The following is a 19,340-nucleotide window of genomic DNA, read 5'->3' as shown; positions in this document are numbered from 1 at the left end:
TACCCACAGTTTACTAAACTGTACCCACAGTTTAGCTAATCTGTACCCACAGTTTAGCTAATGAGCTAGCGTTCACGCCCATGCCATGACGTCAAACGTTTGTGGGTGTTGCTTGATAGAGCAGTACCCACAATTCAGCAAATGAGCTCACGGTCCGTCGTATACACGTCGAGGTAAATTCAATTTGTTTTTTTATTGATAGTATTAGAGTGTAGTGTAGTGTTCTGTCGAATCGGCATGGTGTGATTTACTTTCACTTTCGTTCCCTCATATTATATGATGGTAATATTGCTCTAGTTCCTAGTTCATATAGCAGTTTTAGCAGCGAACGGCTACAATTAGCCAGCGCGTTTCTTTTCATTTTTCGTGCGTCATGTTTTGAACATTCGCTGCGTTTTTAAGCAATCGCCCGGCGCAAGCAATCATCCAGTCCTCGCTGGAGAAGGAGACACTCACTCGGTCGCATTACAAGAGGATACAATTACGTCTTTGGGGTTTCAAACACTGTAAGTACCTTTTCTGCGGTTATTTTTGTGTAATGATAATAGTTTGTGGTTACTGCCGTTTTCTCCCGTGTTTTTCCTAGCTAAAAGTATTGCTTTAATAGCTGCCACGCCATGAGGTTTATGTTAATATGATATTACAACTATTGTTTTTAACGTATGTAAACATATTTAAATGTAATTAATATTTTAATTAATAATTTGATCACATATTCTATCTATTCCACGATGTAATCAGTAATCAAAACATAATTCTATTTTGCTCCACCTACAGAATGCACGCATGAGATCATGGACCAACTTCAGCTCATAGAGTTCTATTTTCATTTGGGCCTGAGCTACAAACACATACTATGTGTGCTGGGCTCCAAACACAGGATTGTTCTGAGTTTGAGGTCCCTCAAACGAATTCTTAAGAAGCATGGATTGTTCCGCCGAATCCATTATGACCACCCAGAGACAGTTGTGGAATTCATCAGAGAGGAGCTACAGGGCTCTGGAGCGTTGCATGGCTACCGGTGGATGTACACCAAATGTAAAGACAGAGGACTGCATGTACGAAAGGAAGATGTACGGCTGCTCCTTTCCGCAATGGACCCAGAGGGCACGACATTTAGAAGGAGAAGAAGACTGCACAGGCGAGCATACTTTGCCAAGGGTCCAAATTTTGTATGGCATGTCGACTCATACGACAAATTAAAGCCATTTGGCATTTGCATCAATGGAGCCATCGATGGATTTTCAAGGCGAATTCTGTGGCTGAATGCTTACCACACAAGCAGTAATCCAAAAGTCATCAGTGGCTACTTTCTTGAAACTATTAATGAATTAGGTGGATGTGCGCGCATCGTGAGAACAGACATGGGGACAGAAAACAGTTCCATCCGTGATATGCAGCAATTACTTCGTCGGACCCACACTGATGTGCATGCTGGTGGCAAAAGCTTTGTTGTTGGAAGAAGCACATCAAATCAAAGAATAGAGAGTTGGTGGGGCTTTCTCCGTCGAGAGTGTGTGGAATTCTGGCTGGACCTCTTCCACAGACTTAAAGATGAAGGACATTTTGATGGTGACTTCTTGGACAAGAACCTCATGTTATTTTGCTTTCTTGGTTTAATACAGGCAAGTAGTAACACTTCACAAGCACTTTATTGAATAATTTTTGCCATATCATGGTCAAGTTATAAATGCATTTTTATATTTTCTTCTCATGAATACAACTTCGCTTTTAAAGTTTTCAGAACCTTACAAAAAAAAAAAAATCCAGACATTTTCCGTGACATTGTAGATGATTTATGTCCACCTTGCTTTCACACTGCAGTGCATTCGTTTTGCCTACCTTGGTAAAAAGTTGAGGACCCAATGGTCAGTGGTAACTGCAAACATACCAAACCTTACTGTAACATGCATTTTTTCAGTTATGGTTACCATACTTAGTTTTAATTCTACCTCCTTATAGACACAGACACAGAAGTACGCTACAGATAAATTTGACCTCAGTGAATGGATGGATGATCAGATAATATTTGAACTACTTAATGCCAGTATTTTCCTTCACTTTCTCCATGCCACTTTCATATTTTGGTGACTTCCACGTGAATGCATCTGTGTTTGCACAATGAGCTGAGATTAGTCTTCGAAATAGTTTATATTTTCAGTTAATATGTTTCTTAAAACATTTATGTAAATTGTTTTTGTATCACCTGCAGGATGAGTTGGATGCAGTCAAGGAGGTGTGGAACAGCCATCTGATTCGTCCATCCAAGAATGAGCGTGTCCCTCATGGTCGGCCTGATGTCATGTTCTTGGTCCCGGAGCTGTATGGCACAGAGGACTTTTTGTGCCAAGTGACTGAGGAGGATTTTTTGAGGTGTGAAGGTGACTGCATCCACCGCAATGATGTTGCTTGTGATGCTGATGTGTTCACTCTGTGTACACACATAATGTCACAGAACAACCTCCAAGTCCCAGTGGATGGATATATCGCCACGACCAACTACCTCAACTTGAGAGAGGAGCTAATAACACTCTTAGGTCTTTAATGGATGCAGTCCAGGTGTAAAAGGCTTCAAAGTCCTTTTACAATCCATAACGTATCACACCATTAATCAATGTGCCCTGTCTTACCCCCTAATGGTGTGTGTGCCCCCTCGCCACACCTCAACTGCTGTTTATATGGAGCCCTCACATAACTAAATGACAAATTGTTTTAAGTTTGAAGCATTCTGCTCATTATGGATTTTATCAAGTGTTTTACAACATGTGTAATTTTACTTAGAATTTTTTTTGTACACTTATTGTGACTGTGTGTGCACCCATTCTTGTACATACATGGGAAATGTACAGAGAATTGTTGAAATTCATTTGATATATACTGTACATATATTTTGTAATTTGCTTGATGGTTCTACCCAAATTAACTGTTGCTGATTTATGGTTTTGTAAAATAAATAAATTGCTGCAAACTCCTCCGCATATTGACATGCATTGAGCCAACATGTAAAGATCTTTGATTGGTATTTAAAAAGCCACATTCAAGCTCGCTAAAATACATGTGTGTGATTCAAATAAATTCTAAAAGTAAAATTGATTGTCTTCTACATTTTCAGGTCGCCAAAGTATCTTGAGTTGAAACTGCTATTCAATCCTTAAATGTATTTGTGGAAACTATTTATGTGAAGCGAAGTGGTCAAATTCACACAAATGCACACTGTCAAATCAGACAGCAACAAGGTGACAACTTGATAACTGTAGACTTGAGATTTGGGTACTCAATTCAGCAAATAATGTCTCCTACATACAGTCTGTCTGAGAGCTGAGTGAATGTCACTGTCTTAACTGAGAAAAAAATTCAGATAGGAGCAGTTGCACATTTAATTTTTATAAAATTTGTGTAAAACAAGACATCGTAGTCGACCCCAGCGACACAACTATCTGCTTGCAATACAAGCAGTGGAGCAATTTTATAAAAACCAAAAAAAAAACACACGTCTTAAAGCTGTTGCATAACAACCATAGGCAACAAAATTGTGTCTTACCACAACAAAATTGCTTCATAATTTTGCAAAGAATCAACTATGCAAACAATGACTCACTCAATAGTCAGTAAATATAAACAACTCGACTTGCAGTCCAAGAGTATGAAATACCGGCATAAAACAGTAAATCTGGCCCCCATGAATCAGACCATGCAACTACATTATAAAATACCATTATGAACAAATTCCAGACAAAACAGCCGCCAAACCCTCTAAGAGTATATGGGAATAGATTTTGCAGAACAGACACTAAATTATGTCCATCACCCACATATTGGCATCAAGTACATTCCCAAATTCCTCAGACAACTCAGGGTACGACCCATAGTTGTTGGCCACCTCCAGAACACAGCCACATGTATGGGACATTGGTCTTCGTGTAAATAGGTTCTCAGCCTCAAAGAATCGCACATGGATCTTCTCAGCCACTAAAAGATCTGCACCTTTGGAAAACAAAAATAAAATATTAGTTTAGAACCACATACCACCACCAACTCTATACTAGAACACTCGTGTCTATCACCTCAAATGAAGGCTCTCTAATCATTGCCTTCAATAGCTGTGTATTTATTAAACGTTTACATCAGGCCCGCCGAAGTTGAAAAAATTAAATAAATAAACCTTGTTCATGTTTTATTTTCCCCGTAATTCTGATAAGTGTCCCCACTAGGAGACACACCCTAAGACAGATATTTTGTTGCAATGTTTTCATTCATTTTCATTTAAAATTAGAGCATATATTTTCTCCATATACGATATGTATTTTCTTTCTCAGATAAAGTGAGGTTACCAAAACACTCCATCCAAGTGTTGCTGGTCCGGCCCCTCTGTCAAGAGAACCCATTGTGGCCCACAAATCAAAAATTTTGCCCCCCGTGTTTCAAAGTCAGCTGAGGGCACATTTCTTTTGGCATATATACACACACACACATATACATATATATATCCATATATATATACACATGTATATATACATATGTATACATATATATATATATATATATATATCAAATTTGACAAGTGAAAACAAATGACAGAATTAGGATTAATCGTAAAGATGTGAAAGATTACCAGTACAAAATCGAAGAAATTTCTTGAGCCGACGTTCGTTGCAACTCCTGATGAATTTTTTCAGAAATTCAAAACTCTGCATTTCTCTCATGTTGAGGCCCTCATGCTGTAACATGGCGATTACTCTTCTTGGTGTTGGGGTAAGGCTACCATATACTTCCTCCAGGCCTCCCAGTGGTAATTTCAGTTCCTTCAATATACTGGACCAGCACTCAGCAATATAGGCGGGATCTTGAACCAGTTCCTTATGTGCCACCTCAATTAAAGTCTTCTTCACGTTCCCCTTATTGACAATAACTTTAACCTCGTGAGTTTCGAGGAAATCCATCCACTCCTCAGATCCAGCGATAGACAAAAAATCAATCATCGCTTGTTCAGCCACTTGTTTTTCTTCAGAGGGAATTGTGTCTAAAAATGCCGAAAGCAGGTCATTCTCCATCAGGTCAACGCCGAGACAATACAAAATAAAGGGCTTGGCTAATGCTATGGGAAAATATTGCACAATGTTGTATCCAAGGACCATAACTTTGGCAATGTTAACCCATTCGTCTTTCATGTCGTGTCGTGTCATTGGTATCTTCATTGTGCTTCCATGAGTGCATTTACTGAAGAATGTTTCCCAGTATTCACTTAAGGCATCACGTAACACACCACCATTATCTTCTCCCTTTTCCATTGCTCCATTGGGTTGGAACATCTCGATCTCCACCAGCAGCTCATCAGTAGTTACAGTGCCGTTTTGAAAGGCTGCATTTAATTCATGGAAAACATTTCCCCTGTGCAGTTTAAGTTTTCTTGCTTTAAGTGGATGAGATTCTTGCCCTGGGGATGGATTTTCAACCAACAGCTCCATGGGGATGGTGTCGTCGAGGGTGTCATCGACATCATAAGTGGCATAATCAGCAAATGAATGTCTGAAGACTATTTCTTCATCAGCAATAACATTTTCTAACAGTCCACCTACTGCTCCCACCATTTCACTGTCCAATGGAGGCACCTTGGCTGTTTCCTCCAATGCAGTAAAATGCACAGAAGCGGTGTCATGTGGCTCATCAAGCACTTTTGCAGGGGCATCAGTTTTCCTTAAACACCCACATTGGTTAAATGACATGTCATTGCCTGTTGTACATACCTTCTCCTCGATAAAGGTGGCAATGACTTTATCATCTAACTTTCGCTGGTCTTGGAGAAATTTTAGAAAATTCGAGTCCATCTTCTGAAACAGAGGAGTAAAATGGCACTACTGCTGCATTACACATCGTCTCAAGGCAATTAAAGAGACAAGATGCAAAGTAAAACTACAGTATTGTACTTTGAAAATATGATTCTGCACGTTTACAAAAATGTCATGTCATCCTGACAAAATGAATAGATAAGAATGCATGATTGTTTCCATCGTTTCACAGTTTCATTATACAGCCATATTTAGCAACCCAACATAGCCCAGAAGCGAGTTATTAAGCAATTTACGACAAGCACGGCAGTAAACACAACAAATTGTTGTCGTGAAATAAAAGTAACTTTAGACAATGTACTTACAGTGAATGTCAGAGACGTACTTGTCTCCTCTTGTGGTGATTCGTGAGTGTTTGTACACTTCTCCGACGAGGGCTCGACTAAAACCACTGATGCCTGCTGATACGCCAAAAAGACGACAATAAAATCAAACCGTGGCTAGGGTGACGGTTGTCATGATTGGGTGACTTGTGGCGAGCGAAATAATGCGCGAAAAATGTTTAAAACGTGACGCACGAATAGAAAACACGGAGGCTAAATGTAGCCGTTCGCTGCTAATACTGCTCTATCAAGCAACAGTCACGAACTAGAGCGATGTACACCTTACTTACATTTGACGGAATGGCATGGGCGTGAACATAAATCACGGAATTACAAGTCTTTAAGCGATGCAGAACACACTATACTCTCGTACTATCAATATAACATCTAATAGAATTTACCTTGAGAGATATACGACCGCGTGGGTACTGCTCTATCAAGCAACACCCACAAACGTTTGACGTCATGGCATGGGCGTGAACGCTAGCTCATTAGCTAAACTGTGGGTACAGATTAGCTAAACTGTGGGTACAGTTTAGTAAACTGTGGGAACAGATTAGTAAACTGTGGGTACAGATTAGCTAAACTGTGGGTACAGTTTAGTAAACTGTGGGTACAGTTTAGTAAACTGTGGGTACAGTTTACTAAACTGTGGGTACAGTTTAGTAAACTGTGGGTACAGTTTAGTAAACTGTGGGAACAGATTAGTAAACTGTGGGTACAGATTAGCTAAACTGTGGGTACAGTTTAGTAAACTGTGGGTACAGTTTAGTAAACTGTGGGTACAGATTAGTAAACTGTGGGTACAGTTTAGTAAACTGTGGGTACAGATTAGCAAAAAATATTTTTTTCTCATACTGTGGCACCAGAGGGGCTCCGTAGAGATACTTTCAATTCATGACATTTATTATTTATTCCTCAAATAAACTACGACGTACAATAATCGTATCCTGTTGGAGGCGACATGTCCTTGAGCAAGATATTCGAACTCCTTCAGTTGCTCCTGATACTGTCAGTTGGTAGACGAGGCACCAGTGTGAGAACCGAAAGTAGAAAAGCGCTGTACAAGTGACAGACCATTGAAATTAAATCAAGCAAACTTTACACGAGACCTGAAAGGTTGACAATATTAACAATATGGATTAGACTGCAGTAAAATATTGATTTAATTCTTGAAAACAAAACACTACTACAAATAACACGTATCATAAAATATTTTCCATCCATCCACCTTCTGAACCGCTTTTTTAAATCAGAGATGTAAGTACAATTTTGAATATTAATATATCTGCAATATGGTGATATTACAAAACATTACTACAAGAACCAATGTTGAATTTGTTAAAAAAAATATAGTATATATATTTTCAAATAAATAAATAAATAGCAACATTATAACACATTATTCAGATAATGAATGGATTCTATTAACATAAGTACTCTAAATTAACCTAAAACCTTGAGAATAATAATAATACTGAACACGAAATAAACAGCATATCAAATTAAAAAAATGTATAAAATATATACTGGACATGCTTGCATGTGGAGGCGATGGGATGTTGTCAGTCAAGCCATGACCCCGCTCCTCCCACACCAAAAATTTGGGCGTCAAAGTGGTCAAAACGTGAAGCTCAGCAGGCCTGTGACGCTATCCGCGCAAGGAAGGAAGTGTATTGGAGGTCAGGAGACGAAAACTCGCAAAAGGAGGAATCGTGCCGTTGTCAGGGTTCATCTCAAGGGAAGCGCTGAAACGACAGCATTCTACAATCTAATCAGGTGGGTGCAGAGAATTAAGAGTTGAAATGTTTCCATTTTTTTTTTGCACTGACTGTGAATGATTTATGCACAGTAGATGGAATGTTGCTGCTGGAATAAGGGCATGTTGCAGGTGTAAATAAGTAGTGCTGAAAATTTTATAAAAATAAATGTACATTAAGATAAAGACATAACCGGAAAGTCAAGACAGAAATGTGGAAAATACTTTGTAGTTTCGAATTTGAGAATCACTTTCAAGTGTAGTGCAGGTTGCCATTGTTCACATAAGCCAGTAGCTACAGAAAGAGAGACATAACTGCTCCTAATGGCATGTTATTTCCTTCCACAGGAAAGGAAAAAGGAGTTGCCTCAGATGATAAGTTTTTTTCCACTTCCCACACTGTTTTAGCAGAGAGATCCCTGACCACAACCGCCAGCCCCCTTTTTAGTCTACATGGACTTGTTTTTGTGATTCGGCACCTTTACGTTGACATCAAGGTGAGCTTCTTTGCATGTTTCTCCCCATTGCTGCGGAAAGTGTACGCGAGCTAAGGTGATCAGTGTTTGGAGATGCTCAATAGGGCTGATAAGAGTTGCCTGAGCTCACTTTGATAGAATTTGAAGAAAAAGCCAAGTTGAGCGGACTATCACACCTTCCAAAAATACTTTTTCTTCTTTTGTGCACCCATCAAAAGGAAGAAAAATGAGAGGTGTGAAGAAAGAAGTCCTGGTGGTCTTTACAGTGTTGTACTGCACGGTAAGTTGCAAAAGAGGACATTCATTCATTTCAGTTTCATTTAGACAAATTGCACAAAATAATCACTCATTCTCACACAGATAATTATACTTGAATGTGTTTGTCGTAAATGAAAATGCAGTTGAAAGTGTATATTGAAAGCATACAAATATCAGTTCTGATTTTTGTTGATTTTTCATTCTGTTATAAAGGTAAACAAATACTAAAGGAGAAAGTATTGTAAAAAATGTCAAATGTTGGGTCTGTAATTCATATAATTGTAGTTGAAAGCATTAAGGGACCTGAAAGAGGTTATCTTTTAATTAAACGTCTGAAAAATTGGTTATCGGAATATTATTCCGCCAAATATTGCAATTGGCATCAACCCAATTTCCAAAATTCTTGTAACATTGTTGTTTTCTGTGACAACTTTATTACCATCACATTATCAATCCATCCATTATCTGGAGCCTATCCCAGCGGTTATCAGGCAGTAGGCGGGGTACACCCTGAACTGGTTGCCGGCCAATCGCAGGGCACAACCATCCGCGCTCACACTCATACCTAGGGACAATTTAGAGTGTCCAAACATCCTGCCATGCATGTTTTTGGAATGTGGGAGGAAACCGGAGTACCAGGAGGAAACCCACACAGGGAGATAACATGCAAACTTCACACAGGAAGGCCCGATCCGGAATTGAACCCACGCCCTCTGCACTGTGTGGCCATCGTGCTAACCAATCGTCCATCGTGCCGCCCACCATCACATTATGACCGAATAAAAAATAAATGTTTTTTAAGCACTTTCCCAGTAACATTTCATTTTAGTATTATCGAATCATTAGTTTAATGTAAGTAACATTCCAATTTTGTTCTCAAAAATATTTTTGTTGAGAAATATTTTTAAATGTTGTAAAACAGGCCTTTAATAATCAGTTCATTATAACAGTTCAAGTTTCTATGGAAATACTACAACGATCTCGAAACATGATTTTTTTTTCTGGTATTACAGAGTGCAATTTTTTGAACCAACCAAAATGACGTTGCCTTAACAACGGACTGCTAGCTTAAAGCTAACACATAATAGTAAACCCCATTGACATGCTAACGGTTAGTATCGGTGGTCACTGTTTTACAACACTTTAATTAAGTAACAGACATTTGAACAGCAAACGTACACAGATACTCACAGGCATACATATCCAGTATTCTTTATAATCTATGAAAACATAACTAATATTACGGCAACTTACTTAATAGTAGCAGAAGAAAGTCTATTCTGCTTAAGGTGTCTGCGTGACTGTATTATACAACATGCCTCTTGGTGGCCAGGGCAGGCACCGCAGAGGGAGCAGCACAATAAACAAAACATGAGTACTATTTTTCACTTTCCTTGCAAGGTGAATGCCGTTAAACGACTGGACATGGCACCAAACGCGGTGGACTACTTGTACGAGAGCTGTCGCGAAGACACCATGCAGAGATTAATTCGCTCGGATGTGCTCCAACAAGAGCTGAGCAAAGACATCGACTTCTACACAGCATGGAGCGACAAGTGTTCCACGCTGCTCCCGGGAGGTGTGAAGGAACACACCGCCGCCCTCTTGGCCTTCGCTAACGGCAACCAAGCCTTCAAGAAATCCTTCAACGACGCTGTGGAGACCATGGGCGTCAACATCAGCACCTACGAGGATCACTTCCACTATAAGTCTCTGCACTTCCTGCTCACAGACGCCATGAGTCTGATGAAGCCGAAGACGTGTAAGAATGTTTACCGAGTATCTGAATCTCATTACCAAGTGGGAAAGGGTGCCCGGGTGCGATTCGGACGATTCACCACGGTCCAGTCGGACGTGACCATGAAGGAGGACGTGGAGGGTGGCGTTTATTTCAACATCACCACATGCTTCTTTGTCAGCCTTGAGGGCTTCTGCGGCAACACAGAGGACATCGCCATCTTGTCCCCCGCTGAGGAGTTCACGGTGGAGGACGTCAAGCAAGGAGCCGATGGCGACTACACCGAGGTCATTCTGAAACACTCCGAACTGAAGTCCAATCGCGACTGTTACAACGCATCACGGTAAGGCCGGAGAAGAGCATACACATTGCAATGAATGTAAAGTGAAATCTCGACTCAATGGACCCTGAACGCACTTTCTAAAGTTGCTGTTTAAGGCAGGTAGTATCAGAATTGACCTCAGCGCCAGTAAACAGAACCATGGTGCCATCAACACACAGACAGTGGTCAGATGTTTCCAGGTTGCGCTCCTTTCAACATAAACACAAATACGGTAGAGTAGAGCAGGCTGAAATGACTTTGCAACCAAAAGTAATAGCTGTGATACATTTATAGGCTGGCTTCTCTGATTTATATTTGCATTAAATTAGAACTTATGTACTGTACAATACACACACACACGCACACACGCGTGCGTGCGAAATGTGTTTTTCTATGCGTCAACTGTTTATCTGATTTATAAATATATAATAGTTGCATATCTTTTAAATAAATCTCTGGAAATGTTAATCAATATGACGGCATATGGAAAGCGCTTTGTTACAGCTCCACATGTTGTGAAATGAGTTTTAGTGTTGCATTGTATTGTGATTTATCACAGGCTTAATTAATGGAAACTGAAACAAAACAGGCGGCACGGTCACCCGACTGGTTAGCACATGGCTCACTCAGTGAGAGACAGCATCGGTCGTGGGTTCGATCCCGGCTCCGGCCAGTTTGCATGTTCTCCCCATACCTGCGTGGGTGTCCTTTGAGTACTCCGGTTTCCTCCCACATTCCGAAAACATGCATGGCAGGATGATCGAACACTCTAAATTGCCCCGAGGTAAATGAAAATAGACCAACACTGACTTTGTTGTGTCCGTCTTTTATGACGTGTAGTGCCCGTATGTCAGTCGGTATTACACTGCCCCCTGGTGGGAGTAACACAAAGAATGGAAACTTAAAACCATCATGATGTACAACCTTTTAATTGTGTGCATTCTGCTTTTATAACGTACAATACTATCTTTTGTGTTTGCAGGGCCCCAGCAGACAGCGCCGCCCAGTGGCTGGTGATGGCGCTTGTGTCCTTTTTCCTATTTGAGCTGCTCAGTCATTAGTGTCCACGCTCATGAAAGCAGCTCCTTTGACGCATTTACTGTGTAGTGTGACAAATAAGAAGCTATATATATATATATATATATATATATAGTCGAATCACTGTCTGCATTTGAGAACGAATAGCACTAGTATGATGCTTGTGATTCTCTCCTTTTCTTGCTCTAAAACGCATGATAACTTTTAAGAAGTGTATACATAAATGTAACTGACAGTTTGGTAATCACTAACTCTGTGATGTACAACAGGATTTCAGCAAAATCAACACACCTTTATAAGAATTATAATAATAATGTTTGGTTTTAATTGCTACAATCAGAAATATTCATTGACTAATATGCTTATTGGTTTTCATGTCGGCATGAACGATGTTTCTCAGTTTTGGGAGTCTGATTTAATGCACAATTATTTTTTCAATATCTTCTACCCATGTATTTTTTTAAAAATAATAAACAAAAATGTATTACAATAAACAACATCACAGATACGGTACATACATGTCTTGGGTTTTATAGGTTAAGCTTACATTACAATAATGGCTAATAAACCATAAATTAGTATGAATGACAGTTTATTTATCGACTTCAGTTGGAATTGTGAGAAGTTACTAAAAACTTTCACTCGCAGTCTTTAAGCGTTCATTACAACAACTTTACAAAATTCTACCAAATAAATGTGGCGTAAACACAAGTCATTAAATCCAAAGTCAATTTACAAAAATAATGCAAACAAATGTGTGGCTTCGTCACTTCAACTTTTCATGTTTCACGAAACAATGATATGTAAACATGTGGACTGCACTTATTTAAAACTGAATTTATTTAAACACTAAAATAAATTCAAATAACTATATGTTGATATATGAATAAATATACAGTACAAAGAATGGTTTTCTCAATACTCAGTGGGCTTTGGAATATTTTAAACAATATATATACAATCCAATCCCCCGCATATTTTGTGGTTTGGCAATCACCCTCTGAGACTTTGACTTTTACTCTTACTTTACACAGTATTCATTCTCAGGCCAAAGCAACGAACCCATCACGTTGGCGCCATCTAGTGGAAGCTTGCTGTAGTTTTTGAGTAAAATTCATTGAGTTTTTTTTTGGGCTGTGAGCCATTAAAAAAAATTGCGTGGGAGCCAATTTCGAGCATTCTGATTGATCTTTCAAGGCAGAATATTGTATTTCATGACTACGTAAACACAGAGACGACCAAATGAAAGATTCCACTCTTCTTTCGTCACACAAAAAAAGATGGTTTCTTCCGTATTTTATCTTTTAGTAATCGGCAGTAGAATATGGGTTGGTTTCACCTAAATCACCTATTTTGGTCCAAAAAATGCAGAAAAGCTTTTTGTTCAGTGATCAATTTTACATTTGACAAATTTTCCTAACTATTTGCACGCTTTTTGTAGTAGTAGTATTTAGTAGTGTGTGTGCTTGCATCGTGCCATGACATGTACATTTTGTCTTCTTTTTTCTCTTTTGTGACACTATTGGTAGAAGATTTAACGCGCCAGAGAATTTCACAAATTTCAAGAAGTCCCCCATGTTCACAAGTATTGTTTTAATACACGTGAGCTCATCCAAAAGAGGCCTAATGCAACTATCTGCTGACCATATACTTATTTTATTGTTACTATTTTTTTAATTGATGAAACTTGAGTTGGCCTTTTGCTGTGCATTCCCTTAATGGGATTCCCAACCACCCCCACATTTATCCTCACAAGAATTGATCACAATTGCCATCAGAGTTAATCCCAATAAAATACACACACCACATAAATTTGACAACCACTAATAGACTGTAGAGTACCAATAACACTAATCCCCTTTATTATCCTGCTGCGTTTTAGACTTGGACCTACAATTATTTCCATGCAAGCACACACTCTTGTCCTTACTAACGATGCTGGTGTCGACGCGTGACAAGGTGCACATACTGCTCTGGTGCCCTGGGAAGCGCCGTCTGTTCTGGAGCTCCAGCTCGTCATAGCTGGTCACCCGGATGAATGGACACCAGCGAAAAACACGCTTGAAGCCAGCTCGAAACCTGATTCAAAGTCCACATCCCAATCCAGTTTTAGTATGCTTCCTTAGGTGAGTGGTTTTCTAAGAGGTTGGGGCTGGGCACTCACCTGCTATTGAGGCAGCAGTAGATGATTGGGTTGTACATGGTGGAGCTCATGGCCAGCCAAAGCACTGCCAGGTAGACCTGCTGGATGGACTTCCACTTGCTCAGACCTTTGTTAAGACCCGTCACCATGAAATAGACGTGATAAGGTAGCCAGCAGAGGGCGAAGGTCACCACCACAACCATCATCATCTTTACGATCTGCAGTGCGGGGGAGGAGGAAGTTCAGTTGAGTCACGCTCCAATCTGATCGGGGACCAAAATATGGACGGTGTCGGATGGTTGCTGGCCTACTTCCTAAGTAATGCACTGAGCCCGGAACTGCGAAGGGGAGCCACACCCCTGCCCGTATTCAACATCATTTACCCTCCAGACAGACAGACAGACTTTGCAATAGCCCCAGTAACACACAAACAAGATTCAGTGATGAAGCGCTTGACGTGTTAGTTCCTCTGCGAGGGGCAGATGAGAACTCCCAAGCTCAACATGGAGATGACGTTTGTCTCATCTCCATCACAGATGAAAGCCCGGCACATTATGCCAGCTTTGTTTCCCCGTCATGTCCGAAAACGCTTTTATCTTCATTGGCTCAATTTCGCCAGCTAATTGCGCCTTTGATGGTTTTTGTTTTCTGTGATGAGCCTTAAAATATTGCACCTGTCTATCTATATTTGTGGGCATTGATTGAACACGTTTGTGGTGTCAATTAGGCTGAAGCTTATGTTCCCACTGGCATTAAAGGAGAGTTGTCTTCAAATAAATGAGAGGAAATGCATTTGTTTTCCAGAGAAGGTTTCTTTTGCAACTGTCGGGTTAACATGAGGCATTTTTCATTATTTATCAATACAATGTTCTCTTTTGGAATTAATCCTGCTGCTGTCTAGCTACAGTCTGACATCACGGCACCTGGTGATTGCCCTTAATCCTCATATCAGCCTAAATCAGCGCACAATCACTGGGGATGTCAACCATATGAGTCCACTCATATTGGTGCAGACACAAAGTTAGCGTCGACTACCATTGCCTAAGATTTTTCATCACATCAGTTTTGTCACTGAGCAGACAGCAAAAATATGAGCCTTAAAGAATTCACATAAAACTTTGGAGAATGGAGAGGCATGTGTCAAGAGGAGAAGGGTGGTTGGTGCAAATTCCTTTAAAGGTGCAGAGCTCTAAGTTTTAATTTGTGAAAAAATGTATATTGAACAATACAAAATAGACTTAAAAAAAAATCAAGTGTTTTTTTTTTTTAAATCAGAGAGAGATGCCCCAAAAAGTGCCTCATCATACAGACACACAAGAGAGAAAGAGAGCGAGAGAGAGATTGATAGATTCAGTTTTAGTATTAAATTTAGTTTTTAAAGAAATTGGTGTTTTACTTGTGTGTTTGGTCACCGAATAAAAATGCAGAAATAGGAATTCATACTTAATTTTTGCTTCTTCAATAACAAATGGAACATAAGTGGATTTGTTGTTGTGTGATTGCTATCACTGTCTTGAGTGACAATAAAGGACATTCATTGCCATCACCTGTATTTTCTTGTCAGAACAAAGTCTGCACTCATTTAAGCGTGACTCTGCTTTCTTGTCTGTTTTCCTTCCAATTAAATTGTAAAAAATGTTTAGTTTTATTTTTTGTCATAATACAAGCAAGGGACTAGCAGTAGCGAATGCTTTTACTGTACCTTCCTTTTCGCCCGCAGCTGTCCATGATAGTTATCCGATGTGTCTCCGGGGATCTCGCCGCCCCATAGGGTCACAACAATGGCGGAGTAAGCGATGGCCATCACCACTAAGGGCACCACATAGACCAGGACAGTTACGATGATGTGGTACCTGCGGATGTAGACACAAATACAACGTCAACGGTATCCCATCAGAGATGGAATGACACCGGTTGATCTTTGGCTCACATGAAGGGGTCATCTGCCATGCGGGGCCAGGCTACGTAGCACAGCGTCCTTCGGGGTAGGGCTCGAATTGTGGAGAAGTAGCCAAGGGGGAAGGCCAGGACTAGGGCCAGACTCCAGATGGTCACGATCACAGCCAGAGTGGCTTTGGCTGACAGACGAGGCTTTAGAGGATGGATGATGGCCATGTACCTACACTCACAAGCAGAAACTAATTACTTTATGCCACTCATATTTCTTGGTTGATCCTTTAAGATTTTGAAACTAACTAACTTAATATGAAGACATACAGAAAATGGATATGTTGCTAATGTTTTAAAAAAAATAATCGAATTATGAGTTTTGATTACAAATTGGCTCATTTTATTTATTTCTAATGTTTTGGAGAAAGGCGAACATACTCAGCATTTGTGCAGAAAAGTTTAACCAAAAAAAAAAATTCAAAATAGTCTGAACTGTGTTAATAAAAAAAAAAATGCAAAAATGTTATTCCATTACAAACTACCTTAAAAATAATATAAATTGTGTTCTTAAAAAAAGTCAGACAAATCACTGGAGAACACAAAAAAAGAAGTTGACAAATTGAGCAAACCAAATTTCAAGTTAACAAACTTTGATACAATTTTAAGTAGGGCAATTCAACAAAATATTTGAAGTTTTGCTGCTGTGAAAATTGGCTTTCCGGCATTTCACAAACACAAGAAAAGTCTGCACAACTAAATAGCCCTTCAACTTAAAGATACAAGTAAAAACAACTCAGTTAATTGTTTTGGAGCACAGGTGTCAAACTCCGGTCCTCGAGGGACAGTATCCAACATGATTTAGATTAAGCGTCCAAACTCTGTTCTCAGGTTTTACATGTGTACCTCCTGCAACACCTGAAATGACCAGGAGTGTCTATATGTGCCGTACCTGTCAATAGCAATCGCGGCCATGGTGTAAATGCTGGCGAACACCGCCGTGACTGGGAACAAGTTGTGAAAAGTGCAGTAGGGCGCCCCGAAGTACCACTCTCCGTGGGCTGCGTAGATGAAGTTGACGAGCGTGTTGAAGGCGGCCGTGGACGCGTCGCACACCGCCAGGTTGAGCAGAAAATAGTTGGTGACGGTCCTCATCCGCTTGTGCGCCAAGATGATCCAGATGACCACCGCGTTGCCAAGCAGAGCCACGCCGAGGATGGCGCAGTAAGCCACGGCCCACAGCGCCACTCGCCACGCCGGCTGCACGAACTGGCTAGTCGGAGGGCTTCGGCTGGACACGGAGGCGTTCGGGTCGGCGCCGGAGGACATTCCCGCTGGAGGATGCTTAAAAGCAGCTCCAAACAGACCGTGAGACACATCTGGCGCACGCCGTCCTGATGCGGCCACTTAAATCATGTATCGTACATGCAGCCCCTCCCTCGGGATTGGGTGAGAGACTCACACAGTAAAACGATCAGAATATAATCCGTTCATGTAATGTATTTTAAGACCCTATTGTGAAAATTAATGTTTTCTACATTTGGCACACCAGAGGAGAGTGTTAACAATGCTGCAATATTTAAATGACTACAAAAAAAAATAATAATTGCACAATGAAGTTTCAAAATCATTAAAAAAAAAATTACTTCACTCTCTCCCCTCTCAAAGGCTGCAGTTGTATCCAATGAATGCATTGAAATCATGCCCTGCTCAACTGTCAAGCAAACACAACACACCTTTACCTATGCTTATGCAATCTTAAGTATCAGATAAAAAAATATATCTGCGTAAAGCATCCGGTGACTGAAATATCCCCAGTCACCGTTCAGCTTGAGTTTGATCGGTAGAGTAGTGGAACCTCAATTTAGCAGACTAAATGAGGGAAGGGGGTTGTCGATTAGATCCGATTGTCCAACAGAATTAAGTCATTTTCCATGACCTAAAAATATCCAAAATAGCACAAAATTGCTTTTTACGTTTTTTTGCATCCTAAAAATTCCCAGTAGAATACAAACTTATTGTAAATAAATAGCTGGAAACTGTTATAAATATTTAACACTGATCATGTCTGTGTTTGGGGTAAGGGGTGGTAATGCCGCGATATAAATAAAATTGCATTGTATTGTATAAGCGTCGCGTAATTAAAAAAATAATTAATTTAATTCATTGTATCTTATATTATTAATTAATCGGAAATATATTCTGCCAAAACCTGGAATCTGAATCTGCTTCAAAAAAATCTATATCGGTCGGGCCCGACGTGATGTCGATGCGCTGCATGTTCACGTCACACCACGTCAAATAGAGCAACACCTGACACCAACTTACTGTTCGCACTGGGTAAAAAAAAAAAAAAAAAAAAAAAGGTCAAAAAGTGTGTTTTCCTCCCAGCAAGACCTCATTACCTCTTTTGAGCCACTCCCCACCTCAAATGTCACCGTTCTGTTCCCCTCCTGCTCTCATAGCTAAAAAGGTTACGGCCTCTGAAGTTCATTCACAGCATTCCTAATTCTTCCTCTATGTCACATGAATAAGTCAGGCGTCGTTTAATCTCAATGGGGGCCGCAGGGTGAGAAAGTTTGAATGGTGTTGCATCCAACGGAGAGCTTTTTCTAATATTATGGGCGAAAAAAAATTAGGAGGTGCATATCTACAACCCCAATAATGATCAAATTCATTTTATCATTCATTGACAGTGTTGTTTATGTATCTTTGTAAAGGCAGAATCTAAGGTGAAAATCCTAAATTACGAGCAAGAATTTGGTGTTATTAGACTCCGAACTTTACTGTATTTTAAGGGTTGTGGACATTTTTGTCCGAATATAAAGTTCCGAAATTGTCATTTTTCTTTTCTTTCTTTTGCTTCTTTTACTGATTAAAGCATTTCAATCAACACCAGTTTTTGTTATTGTCTACAATCTCAATTCGTTTTGATTTCTAGCCCATTCAATTCAACTTTGTTCGCCAAAACAGAGGTTGCAGAAAAATCCACCAAAAAACTATTTTTATATAAATAAAGCTATATTGTATTGTATGACTAGCATGATGGCCTGACACTGCAGAGGTGCAGGGTTTGATTCTGGCTCCCGCCTTCCTGTGTGGAGTTTGCATGTCCTCCCCGTGCCAGAGGGGGTACTTCAGTCCCCTCCCACATTCCAAAAACATGCATGGTAGGTTGATAGGACACTCTAAATTGCCCCGAGGTGTGAGTGTAAACCCAGATGTTTGTTTGTCTTTGTGTGGCCTCGGATTGGCCGGCGACCAGTTCAGGGCGTACCCCGCCTTACTGCCCACAGGCAGGTGGGATGGGCTCCAGCATGCCCGCGAACCTCGTGAGGATAGGAACAAGGATTTTATTTTAACATAGCTTTCATGGGTTTCAATTGGCTAATGCACAGCCAAAATGTACAATTTGATCTTAACAGTATGTTTACGGCGATATTTAAAGATCGCAATTTTGAAATGTCAAAATCAGACAGAAATCCACACCTTTCGTAAAATTACATTTGCATGAACACAGCAAAAAAAAATTTATTAAAAAAAAAAAGGG

At 40.0% G+C, this 19,340-nt stretch overlaps 3 protein-coding genes and 1 pseudogene across 6 annotated transcripts; 2 read left to right on the top strand and 2 right to left on the bottom strand.

Annotated features, from left to right (window-relative positions):
- Positions 1–110: 110 nt before the first annotated feature.
- On the top strand, positions 111–3,414 carry LOC148332169 (uncharacterized). Of its 2 annotated transcripts, none has more exons than XM_088303647.1 (3): positions 111–173; positions 778–1,625; positions 2,213–3,414. In XM_088303647.1, the coding sequence occupies exons 2-3, from the start codon at positions 795–797 to the stop codon at positions 2,543–2,545; spliced, it is 1,164 nt and encodes a 387-aa protein (XP_088159773.1). In that variant the 5' UTR covers positions 111–173; positions 778–794; the 3' UTR covers positions 2,546–3,414. The 2 variants fall into 2 exon arrangements, with proteins under 2 accessions (XP_088159773.1, XP_088159772.1); XM_088303646.1 differs by having other exon boundaries at positions 117–506.
- LOC148332168 (uncharacterized) lies at positions 3,365–5,657 on the bottom strand (annotated as a pseudogene).
- Positions 5,658–7,782: 2,125 nt separating this feature from the next.
- Positions 7,783–12,273, top strand: LOC148332167 (T-cell ecto-ADP-ribosyltransferase 2). Of its 2 annotated transcripts, XM_088303530.1 has the most exons (5): positions 7,783–7,948; positions 8,277–8,425; positions 8,623–8,684; positions 10,064–10,743; positions 11,705–12,273. In XM_088303530.1, the coding sequence occupies exons 3-5, from the start codon at positions 8,631–8,633 to the stop codon at positions 11,781–11,783; spliced, it is 813 nt and encodes a 270-aa protein (XP_088159656.1). In that variant the 5' UTR covers positions 7,783–7,948; positions 8,277–8,425; positions 8,623–8,630; the 3' UTR covers positions 11,784–12,273. The 2 variants fall into 2 exon arrangements, with proteins under 2 accessions (XP_088159656.1, XP_088159655.1); XM_088303529.1 differs by having other exon boundaries at positions 8,277–8,684.
- On the bottom strand, positions 11,727–18,566 carry LOC148332166 (neuromedin-K receptor-like). Of its 2 annotated transcripts, none has more exons than XM_088303524.1 (5): positions 16,839–18,566; positions 15,834–16,022; positions 15,606–15,756; positions 13,925–14,121; positions 11,727–13,839 (listed from the first exon to the last, which is right to left on the bottom strand). In XM_088303524.1, the coding sequence occupies exons 1-5, from the start codon at positions 17,117–17,119 to the stop codon at positions 13,611–13,613; spliced, it is 1,047 nt and encodes a 348-aa protein (XP_088159650.1). In that variant the 5' UTR covers positions 17,120–18,566; the 3' UTR covers positions 11,727–13,610. The 2 variants fall into 2 exon arrangements, with proteins under 2 accessions (XP_088159650.1, XP_088159649.1); XM_088303523.1 differs by having other exon boundaries at positions 11,729–13,839; positions 16,743–18,566.
- Positions 18,567–19,340: the final 774 nt, after the last annotated feature.

Source organism: Idiotropiscis lumnitzeri, chromosome 8 (assembly GCF_059441095.1).
Source record: "Idiotropiscis lumnitzeri isolate Australia: NSW breed Sydney's pygmy pipehorse chromosome 8, RoL_Ilum_1.0, whole genome shotgun sequence".
In the NCBI taxonomy this organism is placed as follows: Eukaryota; Metazoa; Chordata; class Actinopteri; order Syngnathiformes; family Syngnathidae; genus Idiotropiscis; species Idiotropiscis lumnitzeri.
This window is presented reverse-complemented; position numbering and strand designations above follow the sequence as displayed.

Coding starts and splice junctions, on each gene's coding strand:
- LOC148332169 (XM_088303647.1), top strand. CDS start 795: ATGGACCAACTTCAGCTCATAGAGTTCTATTTTCATTTGGGCCTGAGC. Junction 1,626..2,212: donor GCTTTCTTGGTTTAATACAG/GCAAGTAGTAAC, acceptor TATCACCTGCAG/GATGAGTTGGATGCAGTCAA.
- LOC148332167 (XM_088303530.1), top strand. CDS start 8,631: ATGAGAGGTGTGAAGAAAGAAGTCCTGGTGGTCTTTACAGTGTTGTAC. Junction 8,685..10,063: donor TTACAGTGTTGTACTGCACG/GTAAGTTGCAAA, acceptor TTTCCTTGCAAG/GTGAATGCCGTTAAACGACT. Junction 10,744..11,704: donor GACTGTTACAACGCATCACG/GTAAGGCCGGAG, acceptor TTGTGTTTGCAG/GGCCCCAGCAGACAGCGCCG.
- LOC148332166 (XM_088303523.1), bottom strand. CDS start 17,119: ATGTCCTCCGGCGCCGACCCGAACGCCTCCGTGTCCAGCCGAAGCCCT. Junction 15,757..15,833: donor ATGGCAGATGACCCCTTCAT/GTGAGCCAAAGA, acceptor CTACATCCGCAG/GTACCACATCATCGTAACTG. Junction 13,840..13,924: donor TACTGCTGCCTCAATAGCAG/GTGAGTGCCCAG, acceptor ACTTTGAATCAG/GTTTCGAGCTGGCTTCAAGC.